Source organism: Jaculus jaculus, chromosome 18 (genome assembly GCF_020740685.1).
Source record: "Jaculus jaculus isolate mJacJac1 chromosome 18, mJacJac1.mat.Y.cur, whole genome shotgun sequence".
In the NCBI taxonomy this organism is placed as follows: Eukaryota; Metazoa; Chordata; class Mammalia; order Rodentia; family Dipodidae; genus Jaculus; species Jaculus jaculus.
This window is the reverse complement of record NC_059119.1, coordinates 26,667,251-26,681,433: the sequence shown is the minus strand read 5'-3', so window position 1 is coordinate 26,681,433 and position 14,183 is coordinate 26,667,251. Positions and strand designations below refer to the sequence as shown.

At 42.9% G+C, this 14,183-nt stretch overlaps 1 protein-coding gene across 1 annotated transcript in view; it reads right to left on the bottom strand.

The window, feature by feature from the left end:
- Positions 1–8,089: 8,089 nt before the first annotated feature.
- Bmpr1a (bone morphogenetic protein receptor type 1A) overlaps positions 8,090–14,183 on the bottom strand; it is a 127,282-nt gene continuing 121,188 nt past the window's right edge. The window contains exons 10-13 of the mRNA XM_045137378.1: positions 13,886–14,183; positions 11,158–11,333; positions 9,277–9,407; positions 8,090–9,190 (exon numbers count right to left, since the gene is read on the bottom strand). Of these exons, the coding sequence (XP_044993313.1) occupies positions 9,065–9,190; positions 9,277–9,407; positions 11,158–11,333; positions 13,886–14,183 (731 nt within the window). The 3' untranslated portion in view covers positions 8,090–9,064. The remainder of the gene's footprint in view (positions 9,191–9,276; positions 9,408–11,157; positions 11,334–13,885) is intronic.

The following is a 14,183-nucleotide window of genomic DNA, read 5'->3' as shown; positions in this document are numbered from 1 at the left end:
CAGGACCCACGTTAGCCAGATGCACAAGGGGGCGCACGCGTCTGGAGTTCGTTTGCAGTGGCTGGAGGCCCTGGTGCACCCATTCTCTCTGTCTACCTGTCTATTTCTGTCTCTCTCTCTCTCTCTCTCAAATAAATAAATATTTTTTAAAAATGTTTCTAATGTATATTAAAAATCCAACTATTTTAGGTCAGCAATGACCCAATGGCTCAGTACACTTGCAGTCTTTGGTTGCAGGACATGGAGAAGTGGGGCGGGGACTGAACTGGAAGCCTCCTCCCTTTTGGCCACCTGGCGTGGTGCCAGAGACACCACATGGGCTGCAGGGGGAGGACTGTCACCAACAGTCCTCAGAACGTACAACAGCACGCAAAGCAACATAGTGCCTCACCTGTTGTGGGTACAACCTGCAGCTTTCCAGTTGGACTGAAGGCCTGCTCCACAGGAGGAAGCACATCTAGAATTGTAAGCCAGGACAAAACCTACAGCCGGAGAAGTCACAGGCCCCAGTGAAGAGGCCACTGCCATTATTTTGTTAAATGGATGGGATGCCTCTGTCAGCTTGCTTTCTAGACATTTGTGCTTCCCCTCATAGATTACTAGGGTTGTTAATTTCAATCAGCCATAGAAGGAAACCTTTTTAAGGAGAGACTTTTACTTTTTAAAAATATTTCATCATTGTTTTATTTGACAGAGAAAGGAGGGAGGGAGAGAGGGAGAGAGAATGGGTGTGCTAGGACCTCCAGCCACTGCAAATGAACTCCACAAGCATGCATCCCCTTGTACATCTGCTTAATGTAGGTCCTGGGGAATCAAACCTGGGGTCCTTTGGCTTTGCAGGCAAATGCCTTAACCATTAAGCCACTCCTCCAGCCCAAGAGACACTTTATTAGATTAGGAGGAAAGAGAAGAAAAGTACAGAGAACTCCTACGATGTGGAAGGCAGGAGTGGAAACTTTTTTCTTGTTTTTAACACAGTAAGTAGCAGCCAGTCAAGTTCACGAGCTTAAGTGGCCGTTGCTGTGCATGATGACTTAATATTCTACCATAGATGGGAAGAAAATAGCCAAGCATCTGTATCATTCCTTCTGTGACTTAAAGAAGAGTGTGGAAGAGGAGGCAGAAAGAGTGTACGAGCCTGTAGAGTGTTGCATAGCAATGTCTTTTGAAGTTTAGACTCCTGAAGAATCAAGAAGTAACTCCGAAGTTCCAGCAGGCCCTGAAACATAAAATTCACAAGGCACCCCCTCCTCAAGGTCATAGGAGGTAAGAACTGATAGGGAGAAGAGACTTTGAACTGCCAAACCACCTGAAAGCCACACGGGGACCTAGACGGACGCAGCTTTCTTGAGTTGCCACCCAAGTTGCAACGGGCTTTCCAGCGACGCAGCTGCTTGTAAGCAGCCCTCGCTCATAGTCCTGAACGTCATCCCAACAAAGTTACTGGTTCACCCAGTTGAACTGTGGCAGAACTCTTACTTCAGTCTGCTGTCAATGCCCTACCTGGGACACATAGATGTAAACAGTCGTGTGTCCAGGAAAACTTTAGGCAACACTAAGAAAGGAGACTTTTGCTTTGCTTTTTTGTTTTTGCTTTTGTTTTTTGAGGTAGGGTCTCACTCTAACCCAGGCTGACCTGGAATTCACTACGCAGTCTCAGGGTAGCCTCACACTCAAGGCAATCCTCCTACCTCTGCCTCCTGAACGCTGGGATTAAAGGTGTGCGCCACCATGCCCAATTTAGAAAGGAGAAATTTAAACTAGGATTAATACCACTCAAAGCCTAGTTCGAAACCCATACCCAACCAGACAGAACCAGAATGACTGGAGGAAAGAAAGCAAAAAAAAAAAAAAAAAATGAGCAATGAGATCCTTGTAGCTAAATGAGGGCCAATTATTTCAGTATCAAAATCAATAATGTCTTTTCTATTTTTTCTGATTTATTTATTTGAGAGAGAAAAGAAGGAATGGGTATGCCAGGGCCTCCAACGAACTCCAGATATATGTGCCACCTTGTGCATCTGGCTTACATGGGACCTGGAGCATCCAACCTAGGTCCTTAGGCTTGGCAGGCAAGCGCCTTAACCGCTAAGCCCTCTCTCCAGCCCAATAATGTCTTAACAGACTTTAATAATCTGAGTCCATACTGACAAAAGGGGAGGGGTCTGGAAAGATGGTTTAGCAGTTAAGCTCTTGACTGTGAAGCCTAAGGACCCCAGTTCAAGCCTCGATTCTCCAGTACCCACCTAAACCAGATACATGAGGTGGCGCATGTGTCTGGAGTTTGTTTGCAGTGGCTGGAGACCCTGGTGTGCCCATTCACTCTCTATCTGCCTCTCTCTCATTTTTTTTTTTTTTAACAAAAAGGACCCAATTAGTCCCAAATAGAACAAATGTATCTAGACATGGCAAGCTAAAACTCTAAAGCATTACATATATATATGTATATAAATACATATATATATATATGTGTGTGTGTGTGTGTATATATATATATATATACATACATACATACATACATACATACATACATATATAGTTTCTTGAGTGAAAAAGAATCAAACGAGGACTGGAGAGATGGCTCTGTGGGCAAGTACTGCTGTGCAAAGATGACCACCTGACTTTGATCCCAACACCCATGTACACAGCCCAGCATGACTGCTGGGGTTTGCTGCTCAGCCAGTTTACTCAGAAAACACCAGGCTTAGCGACAGGATTGTCTCAGGGAATACAGGTCAGCCACCACCTTCCTCTGGCATCCACACATAAGCACACAGGATGGCAAGTTTGACTTTCCAGAACTCATGCAAACAGCTGATTGTGGCCACTTATGTCTGTAATCCCAGCCCTGGGGACTGAGACTGGAGAATCACCGGTTTTAAAGGCCTAAGCTTGTTGCCTCCTGATCTATCAAGAAATGACACTGCAACTCCTGCCTCCATGGAGCACGCCTCAGCCGCCATTCCTTCCCTGCCACAATGGATGATCGTTTTTAAAACCACAAGCTAGGGCTGGAGAAATGGCTTAGCGGTTAAGGCACTTGCCTGCGAAGCCTTAGGACCCATGTTTGATTCTCCAGACCCCACATAAGCCAAATGCACAAAGGTGAGGCAAGCACAAGGTTGCACATGCCCACTAGGTGGCGCAAGTGTCTGGAGTTCAATTTCAGTGGTTGAGGCCCTGGTGCAACAATTCTTTTACTCTTAAAAACAAAAAACACAAGCAGGGCTGGAGAGATGGCTTAGCGGCTAAGCGCTTGCCTGTGAAGCCTAAGGACTCCGGTTCGAGGCTCGGTTCCCCAGGTCCCACGTTAGCCAGATGCACAAGGGGGCGCACGGAGTTCGGTTTGCAGTGGCTGGAGGCCCTGGTGCGCCCATTCTCTCTATCTGCCTCTTTTCTCTCTCTCTCTGTTGCTCTCAAATAAGTAAAAATAAATTAAAAAATAATTTAAAAAACCCACACAAGCAAAAATAAGCCTCTCCTGCCTTAAAACTGCTTCTAGTAGGTATTTTGTTACAGCAACAAAAATGTTAAGCAATATATTGTCTTACAGTAACATGAAACGGGGGCTACTATAAAGAAACTGCAGTGGGCTATCTACAAATGTGCTTGTGATGGACATAAACCAGTACTGAATCTTTTAAGATGTAATGTTCAGTTCCTCAAGGCAGCAGAAGGCACAAACATGAGTTTAAACACAACTGGAAAGAGTATTTGGCAGATGGGAGAATAAGACATTTGGAACCTAAGACTCTGCAAGGATGTCTGACCCACAGCAGTGGGAACACCCTACGGTCACACAACGCATTCATCAAGCACCAGAAAAAAACCCTGAAGAAACTGCCTTGTCTGGTGGTGAGGTGAGCACGCTCAGGAAGTGCTTTAGAAGGCAAGTGAGCTGGGCGTGTGGCGCACGCCTTTACTCCCAGCACTCGGGAGGCAGAGGAGGATCATCGTGAGTTCGAGGCCACCCTGAGACTACATAGTGAATTCCAGGTCAGCCTGGAGTAGAGAGAGACCCTACCTTGAACCCCCCCCCCCCAAAAAAAAGGCAAATAGGATCCCATCTGAGCAGCAGCTAACACCTTGATCAAGAATGTCTACTCTCAGATAGGACTTTCAAGTTCCTCTCTTTCTCTGCTTGCACATATATAAATAAAAAAAAAATTAAAGCTAGAGAGATGACTTAACAGTTAAGATGCTTGCCTGCAAAGCCTAACAATCCAGGTCTGATTCCCCAGGCCCCACGTAAAGCCAGATTTACAGTGGCACATGCATCTAAAATGTGTTTGCAGTGGCTGGAGGCCCTGGTGCGCCCATTCTCTCTCTCTACTTGCAAATAAATAAATTAAAATGTAAGAAAAACCTTTCAAGTTCACATCCCTTAGTCCCATACTTGGAATGAAATGTATAGAAAACAAAGACTTATGCACAAGGACATTTAAAAATGCTGTCTTTTACAAAATCGAGGAGGGGGGGGGCTGGGACAGCTCGCCGGCAGAGTGCACGCTTCCAGCAAATGTGCCTCTAGCAGGCAGGGAGGCAGGGAGGGAGGGAGGCGGAGGCAGGGCGACCACCAGCTTGAGGCCAGTCTGGGCAAGCCATGGTTTCACCATCCCGCCACCCCCTCAGAAAAGCCCTGAGTAACAGGACAATGGAAGTAACTGAAGTACCGAACAGGAAACCTGTCACGGTCCCTCTCCACGTGATTATGTACACTTGAAACATGTATGGTGAAAGCTGGGTGCACACAAACTTATCTGTTATAAAACCCCAAAAGACAGTCTTGATACATTCTACAGTCCAAGAACAGTATCACAAAACACATCACTAAGGTATACTAAAATAAGGTTATTTACTTAAAAATGATACATTGGACATAATCTGTATATAGAACAAAGCAACTAATGGTAAACTTAATAAGGCACCTTTAAACCAGATGCTGTACAAAATACATTTAGTGTGTCACATATCAAAGATCAATCTATATTTTTGGTTTTGCAATTGCATAAAACTGCTTGCTTTTACCCTTTTGTCAACATCTATGTACAGTTTCTCTAAGCTATAATATTTTCTTTTTATACAACATATACTACATTTTAATTTTTAAGTGGGAAGAACAGAGGTCACTAAAAGAGCTTAAATAATTCCACTGAAAGCAGAGTATAGAGCACAGTCTAGAGTTACAATAGCACGTCATCCTCAGGAAAAGCTGCAGTCATGGCTCCCTCACGTGTGGACTTCTGTGTTGCTGCTCCTGACTGGACACTTCCTTCTCCACAGGTTCCACTGTGGCTCTCCCAACAGCAAAGATGGGCTGTGTAACACCTGGCTCAAGATAGTAATACCACAAAGGCCACATAACCTTTCTTTTAAATAATCCTTTAGATTTCTGTTGAAATCTTTTTTTGTTGTTTTGTTTTGTTTTTTTGAGGTAGGGTCTCACTCTAGCCCAGGCTGACCTGGAATTCACTATGGAGTCTCAGGGTGGCCTCGAACTCATGGCAATCCTCCTACCTCTGCCTCCTGAGTGCTGACATTAAAGGCGTGTGCCACCATGCCCGGCTTGAAATCATTTTTAAAAAATTTTTGTTTATTTATTTGAGAGCGACAGACACAGAGAGAGAAAGAGACAGAGAGAGAGAGAGAGAATGGGCACGCCAGGGCCACCAGCCACTACAAGTGAACTCCAGACACGTGCGCCCCCTTATGCATCTGACTAACATAGGTCCTGGGGAATCAAGCCTCGAACCGGGGTCCTTAGGCTTCATAGGTAAGCGCTTAACCGCTAAGCCATCTCTCCAGCCCTGTTGAAATCATTTTTAGAAAACACTTCAAAATAAGATATATGACAAGAACTGTTCTAACATAAAATTTGTCCAAGAATAAATTACTCTGTATGAAATTTAATCTTGGGCAACTCAGATACAATGATTCTCTTAAAAATTATTGTATTTTTAGTCTAAATAAAAATAACCATCTTTAAAAAGATATTGAATATTTTTAAAGTGAATAAATAAAAAATCTGGCATACTTTAGGACAAGAATTGACAAAAGCAAAAGGCCACTTTCTAGAAACATTCCCGGATAATGGAAAGGCATCATGAAATGTTGACAGAAATATATTTTGTAAGAGTATCTCCAGGTCCAAATTTTATACTCAAGCTTATTCAGTAAGGAAGTGCAGTAAAAGTTTAGAATAATCCATCTGAAACAAATCTTTTTGTTGTTGTTGTTTGTTTTTTTCAAGGCAGAGTCGCTCTAGCCCAGGCTGACCTGGAATTCACTATGTAGTCTCAGGAAGGCCTCAAACTCATGGCAATCCTCCTACCTCTGCCTCTGAAGTGCTGGAATTAAAAAGGCAAAAGGCGTGTACCACCAAGCCCGGCCATGTTGTAATTCTTAAAGGGATAGCTGATCAAAGGCACACATTAAATGGGGTAATACAAACCATTTGTGGCTCTCAGGTTCTTGTAAGATATTAACCAAGGAACTATGTAATACTTCCTAGTATTGGTTTCAATTAGCCTTTTTAAACTTTTTTTTTTCACTTTTTGTTTTATAAGTAGGGTATTACTCTGAAGCTCAGGCTGGCCTTAAACACATGTGATCCTCCTACCTAAGCCTCCTCACAGCTGGAATTAAAGGCATACACCAGTATGTGCAACACAACCAAATTTCTAAGATTAATTTTGTTCTTTAGGAAGAATATTTAATACATTGAAAGGGGGTGGGCGGTAACTACAGTACTGCTTGCCCTAATATTAAGTCTTTTTTGTATTTTTTTTGGTTTTTTTTTTTTTGGACACAGGGTCTCACTCTAGCTCATGCTGGCCTCAAACTCTTGGTGATTCTCCTACCTCTGCCTCCCAGTGCCAGGATTAAAGGTGTGCGCCACCACACTGGGCTAACAGCACTTTTACTAGAACAAGTTAACTGGAGAAAACCTTTACAACGTTCTCATATACCTCAACTTTACACATCATTTCAAAATTTCCAAGATTGAAGTTTGCCTTTCCTTACTCGTTAAGATGACAAATGATTTATAGCTTATCCAGCCCAAAAACAAAAATCCAGGTTAATTTAGACTAAGTAACTCAGATCCCATACACATTCTCAAATCATTCAATTTGGATGAAAACCTACTTCTCAGTCCCTAGGTGCAGAACAAGTTCTGAAAGATCAGGTTGTCAGGGAGCATCAGTAGGCAGCATTACTCACCCTAACGACGGCAACAGTAACGACACTGCTCAACACAGCAACCGGAAGAGGCCTCAGATTTGTGAAGCATGGGATGTAGACACTACTTTAAGCTTTAGCTTTAAATGACAGTCATGCTTTTGGTGATACATGGACGTATGTTATAACTTCCTCCCATTTCAATCTTTTTAGTTTTGTTGTGACCCAATGACATTTATTTTGTGTTTCATCCAAGGAAATGATGTCACTTGATACTGTAAATCAGAACTGCTCTTCACAGTGACAAGGCTGCTGCCAGCAACAGCCGTCCAGCGCAGCCACGGACGGTGATGAGATGCTGAGGACTTCTGCCTGACCTGCTCTGTCTTGAGTTAGGGGACCAGAAACCATAAAGCCTAAGATTTCAAAGGATTTAGACATCGAAAACACATTTAACAGTGATGATAAATTTATACCAGCTCTGACATATAAAATTTTAATTACAGAATCCTTTCATAAAGGAAAAATGAGACATTATTTTAATGAAGTTTCTTCCTGGCATTTGGAAAATCCTAGGTTTGTTATATATTTTCAATGCATAAGGTTCACATGTAGTTCTACTTTCTTTTCGTTTTGGGGTCTATGTATCTCAGGCTGGCCTCAAACTCAACATGTAGCCAAGGATGACCCTAAACTTCTGTTCCTACTGCCTCTACCTCTTAAGTGCTGGGCAAGCACTCTTACCAACTGAGTTCCATGCCCAGCCTTTGTAGTTCTGCTTTTAAAACATGTTTCCCTTTAGATAAAATGTGAGTCTATGTGAGCTGGTTCCTACAGTATGCATCGTGTATGTAAAAATACAGTTGTAAAGACGTAGGTATTTTGTAAATAAAGCATATTACACATGAAATATAAATAACATCCCTTTAAAAGTTACTGAAAACAAGAATGCAGAACATGATTATAGGCACTTATATTGATATCAAATGCAGTAATTCACTCCAATAAGAAGTGATTCCTTTATCAGAACAATTCAAGGCATTTGAAACTTCAACTTTGAAAAGGAGGCTGTTATGACAAAGATAATGACAAAAGAAAGGTGGTAGAATGAAAAGTCCAAATTCACAGACATTTAAACTTCTTTTGGCCTTTACAACAACTATTATGTTAAAAAAATAAAGTTGTGGGGAAGCTACCTCACGTACAAGGTAAATGGCTTTTAGGAGGTTGGCAAATATTGGTCAGGTATTGCATGTTTGAAGCACAAAGCCACTAGCCACCAATGTCCTCTGTGCAATCATAAATTCTTCTCTTCTTACTCCTACTGGCAGCAGAGGAATCCCAGTGTGTGTGTGTGTGTGTGTGTGTGTGTGTGTGTGTGTGCAGATGGCACCCCATCATAAACTGAGCAGAATTCCCAAGAGACCATGCTGTTTCACCACGGCAGAACAAGAACAGTCAGCGTTTTCTTCACGTTTTCTCCCGTGAAGGCAAAAATGTGAACCTCTCCATCTCTGCCGACTCACTTATCTTCTTAAGGCTTTCACAGAAAGCACCACTTTATGAACAGGCAACTGAGTACCCAGACTCTAACTGGAGGCTTATTAATCAGGATTAGAGTCTTGAGATAGTTCATAAAAACCCAATTTTTAAAAAAGGCATCAAAAGCCACATTTAAAGTAAAGCTGTCCACATATAAAGAATGATGTGTTTCAAAGTCCCCAGCTTATATTCTACAGAGTATCGACAGGGTTCGTTAGCAGCCAGTGAAGGTGTGAGGAGAGTCTGAGAACCACGCAGCATCCTAGTCCATGCTATTCCACCCGCTCCTGGGGGAACCAGTTCTCGCAGTCTAGATTCTCCCTCACGCTGTGTAACTGTCATGTCAAATCTTTACATCTTGCGACTCTACCATCTTGGCAAGTGTCTTCTTGATTCTCAACGCTGTGAGTCTGGAAGCTGGATTATGGGCCCAGCATTCTGACATTAGTTTCAGAACTGCTCGGAGACACTAAAGGGAAAAGCACAGAGAACGTGGTGAGGAGAGGGACTCGCAGCGTGCGCCAGTCACGTGCTCAGGGGCTGGGCGCCACTTACTTCATCACTGTTCCACCGGTTAGACACTATTGGCCGCAAACGTTTGACACACACAACTTCACGCATATCTTCATAGGATGGGTCACTGGGCACCATGTTGTAATATGGCAATTGGTACTCCTCCACTATCCCTGCAGGAAGCAAGAAAATGTGGTGGGACAAAAGCTATCAATCTACCTACCATCTCAACTGGCTATGGAACTAAATAAATTCCTATAGAAAGAAATATAGACAGGATGGATCACTTTTAGTAAGTATACCTTTTCTTTTTTATAATTTTTTTTTCAAGGTAGGGTCTCACTGTAGCCCTGGCTGACCTGGCATTCACACTGTAGTCCCAGGCTGGTCTTGAACTCACAGCAATCCTCCTACCTCTGTCTCCTGAGTGCTGGGAAGGGTACACCACCATGCTCAGCTGTTTTCTTTCTTAAATTTTAAGCCTCTTTACTTTCTCCACAACTATGACAGTCTATCATTAGAGGGTTTGGTTGTTTAATTCAGGTGTCCCCCATAAACAGGTGTTCTGAATGCCAAGTTCCCAACTGATGGAGATTTGGGAATTAACGCCTCGTGGAGGGAGTGTATTGTTGGAAGCAGACCTACGGGTTACAGCCAGTTTCCCCTTGCCAGTGTTTGGCACTCTCTCCTGTTGCTACTGCCCACCCTTCGCTCATGCCATTGTCTTCCCTGCCATCACGGAGCGTCCTCTCGAGCCTGTAAGCCAAAATAAACCACTTTTTCCCATAAGCTACTCTTGGTTGGTGATTTCTACCAGCAATGCAAACCTGACTACAACAGAGGGCTACTATTTCTTTTCTTCTTTCCCTCTCTCTCTCTTTTTCTTTTTCTTTTGTTTTTTAAGAGTCTCACTCCTAGGCTGACCTGGAATCCACTATGTAGTTTCAGGGTGACCTCGAATTCACGGTGATCCACCTACCTCTGACTCCCAAGTGCTGGGTTTTAAAGTGTGTACCATCACACCCAGCTTATTTCTTTAAAGAAAAAAAGGAAAGGAAAGGAAAGAAATCAAAAGCACTCAGAAATCTTGAGGCCAGCTGCCGACTTGGACTATGCAGTAAGACTATGACATGGGGAGGAAGGGAAGAGAAAGAGAAAACTAAAAACAAAATGTGGTGGGGATTAGAATTTACTTGAAAATTTGAATCTATATATCGACTTGATTGTTCCTACTTACCAACAGTTGGGCTTTTTTGTTTGTTTGTTTGAGGTAAGATCTCATTCTAGCCCAGGATGACTTAGAACTCATTCAGTTATCCCTGGCTGGCCTCAAATTCACAGCAATCCTCCTACCTATGCCCCTGAGTGCTAGGATTAAAGGCGTGTACCACCATGTCTGGCTGATGAACCATTTTACTACTTTGTTCTGAAGGAGAAAGACCGGCCATGATGGCTCACACAGAGACCTAACACTGCCCTCCTTAAAAAGGCAAGTCTGTGCCTAGTGTCTGGGAACCTGAACAGTGAGTCCTTCTCCACACAGACGAAATCCTCTCCCAATGCTAAGGCCCTTCCCTGTTCCCTGGCAGTCTGTGCAGACAACGTGGAGGACAACACTCCGCATGGAAGCGGGGATGAAACATGTGCTGTGAGCTCCACTCGGAATGGTTGGAACCTCTCCCTGGTCTCCTGCGAACGTTGCTCCAGGCACCCTTTCCCTTCGCCAACTGTGCCTGAGAACCCTTCACTGTAAGAAATGTGCCCAGTCAGAACACCTACATGCCGAGCCCTAGGCCTTCTAGTGAGACCAGAGGACCGGAGAGTGGCCCTGGGGCCCCTGACATAAGAGACATCGAAGTCCCAGAATTATTTTTTAAATGACAGGTGACCAGACATAATCAGAAACATGACTCAAACTCCTACCTCCTGTGATACAACGACGAGCCATTTCCCAAATAATCAGGCCAAAGCTGTAGATGTCAGCCATGATGTAGGGCTGGAAGTGGTTCTTGTTCAGGCTTTCATCCAGCACTTCTGGAGCCATGTAGCGTTTGGTGCCCACCCTGGTATTCAAGGGTACATCAACTTCATTTGTATCACTGAAACAAGAAAAAGATGAAGTCCAGGTCAACGGCCAAGAATAGTTTTTGTTACACATGCTGTGTGTGTGCGTGTTCTGTATTCTGAGGTAGAGTCTTGCTATAGCCCAGGCTGACCTCCTGGAATTCACTATGTTGTCCCAGGCTGGCCTTGAACTCAGTGATCCTCCTACTTAGCTCCCCGAGTGCTTGGATTAAAAGCATGTGCCACCATACCCAGCTTGTTATATTTTTTATAAAAATTTTCTTTAAAATATATACATTCCCGCATTATCAGAAATCGTTGGGGACAGATTATTAGGAAATCTAGCATCCTTACAGATTTTAGAAAAGCAGTATGTATGTCTTTCAGTATGTGCTGCACGCTATATGCCATCACCAGCAGGGTCTTCTCTCCTACCCACAAGCATTTACTGAGTGCCCGTATGCAACAATGAAGATGATCAGGTCCCTGCTACCACAGAGCTTAGTATTTCATTACTCTGATATCTGACTAGATTAAACAAAATTCTTTGAAGTTTGTAGTCACCAGGAAGACATGATATATAACATTCCACAAGTGTTAATTTATGGCCTAATTCCTCACACATCTGAGTTCTTTACTGAAATGAAGAACAAATATGATGGGAACAGCTTAGTAATGCAGCTCCTCAGAATAACAGTACAGTTCACTTATCATCAAACTGCCACAGAGCTCTTGGTGGGACAGGACATTAATTCTAGCAAGATCTGCACACTACAATGGATCAAACCGACTGTAAATCCCCTAACTATTCAAGAGTCACTCATGGCGAGTGTGATTTACCTTATGATTCCTAAAGCTCTCTACTGTAGTTACTTTTTAAAGATTCCTAAAGGCTTACAGCATAAGTAGATGCATCATTAGGTTTTGCAGGCAAGCTCCTTAACCACTGAGCCATCATTTCCAGCCCCTAGATTAAATATTCTTTTATTATTATTATTATTGTTTGTTTGTTTTTTGTTTTTCAAGGTAGGGTTTCACTCTAGTCCAGGCTGACCTGGAATTCACTATGTAGTCTCAGGGTGGCCTTGAACTCATGGTGATCCTCCTACCTCTGCCTCCTGAGGGCTGGGATTAAAGGTGTGCGCCACCACGCAGGGCCTAGATTGAGTATTCTTAACCTTAGTCCTATATCTGCTGCAAAACACTAAGTGTGACTTTTCAAACTAAGCTGAATAAAGACAAATACAATATTAGGATTAATAGATTACATCTGTCACCAAGCAAGTTTGGTATCTCTCTATGAAAGATGACAATACTGAAGAAAAAGAGTATATAATTGTCTGTGAAAAGTGAATTAGGAAAATAAATTGAAAGAAGAATCAGCCAGGCATGGTGTTACACACCTTTAAGCCCAGCAATTGAGAAGCAGAGGTAGGGGGATTGCTGTGAGTTCAAGGCCAGCCTGAGACTACAGAATGAATTCCAGGTCAGCTTGGGCTAGAGTGAGACCCTACCTCAAAAAAAAAAAAAAAAAAAAAGGAAAATCATTTACTTTAACTGTTCTCACATACTAAGCTCAGCTTTCAAGATAAAGGATTACATTTTCTTCTCCATAGGCCAATCCACTTAGTTATGCTGTATGGAATGTCTACATAAACATACCGACAGTCAGGAATATTTATTATAAATACTAGGTTTTAGAGCTGAAGACATGCCTCTAGGCTGGCAGGCTCTGCTAACTATTCTGAAGCAGTCAGCGATAGAAAGCACTGTTTTCTTATATATTTCTGTATTTCTTGTACTTATCTAGTACCTGTGATGACCCACCCTAAGAAAGAGTCCTCCCATGGGCTGGGCCCAGAAAAGGCAAAAAAAGGAGAAAGCCAGCTGAGCACCAGCATCCATCACCCTCTCTGCTTCCTGACCACAGAGACAATGTGACCAGCCATCTCATGTCCCCACGGCCAGGCTTTCCCTACCATAATGGACTGTACCTCAAACCATGAGTCAAAGTGAACCTTTCCTTTCTTAAATCGCTCTGTCAGTATTCCTTGGCATCTGAAGAATATTAACGCCAAAAGACTCCACAATAATGACCAGGAAGATGATCTTTCCAATTTCTTCCCATTTTTGTTTTTGTTTTTCAAGGTAGTGTCTCGCTCTAACTCAGACTAACCTGGAACTCACTCTGTAGTCTCAGGTTGGCCTTAAACTCTCGGCAAGCCTCCTACCTCTGCCTCCCGAGTGCTGGGATTAAAGGCGTGCACCACCACACACAGCCCTAAAAATTTTTTCTTTATTTGAGGGGGGAGGGGAATCAGTACATGCGAACTGAAATAGAAATTGTTCACAAGCAAGAAAAGCAGGAAATCAATAATCAGAAACAGGCTGGAGATGCAACTTAGTAGAAGATTATATACTTACTAAAAGCACAACACCTCAGCACCCTCCATAAAAAGTATAGTAAAATGTCATCTTGTTAAAAAAAAAAAAAAAACTAAAATAGCTCAAAACAATCCTACTTACAAATAAGCAAGTATCTCTCAGCGTTGAAAATAACTAACACAGTGGGCAAAGAGCCACTTACCTGTTGAATTTAACAGCAAGGCCCAGGTCAGCAATACAGCAACTTCCATTCTTCTTGATGAGGATGTTTTTGCTCTTTAGGTCTCGATGGGCAATTGCAGGTTTTCCTTGGGTACCATAAATTTCTGTGTGGAGGTGGCACAGACCACAGGCAGCTGAATAAGCTAACTTGAGTAGGGCTCTGTTGTCTAACGTAGCACATTTCAGGAAGTCATAGAGAGATCCATTTTCATGGTAATCAGTAATCAAATAGAGCTGAGTCCAGGAACCTGTGCCTTTAATGTCTGCAGCTATAAAAC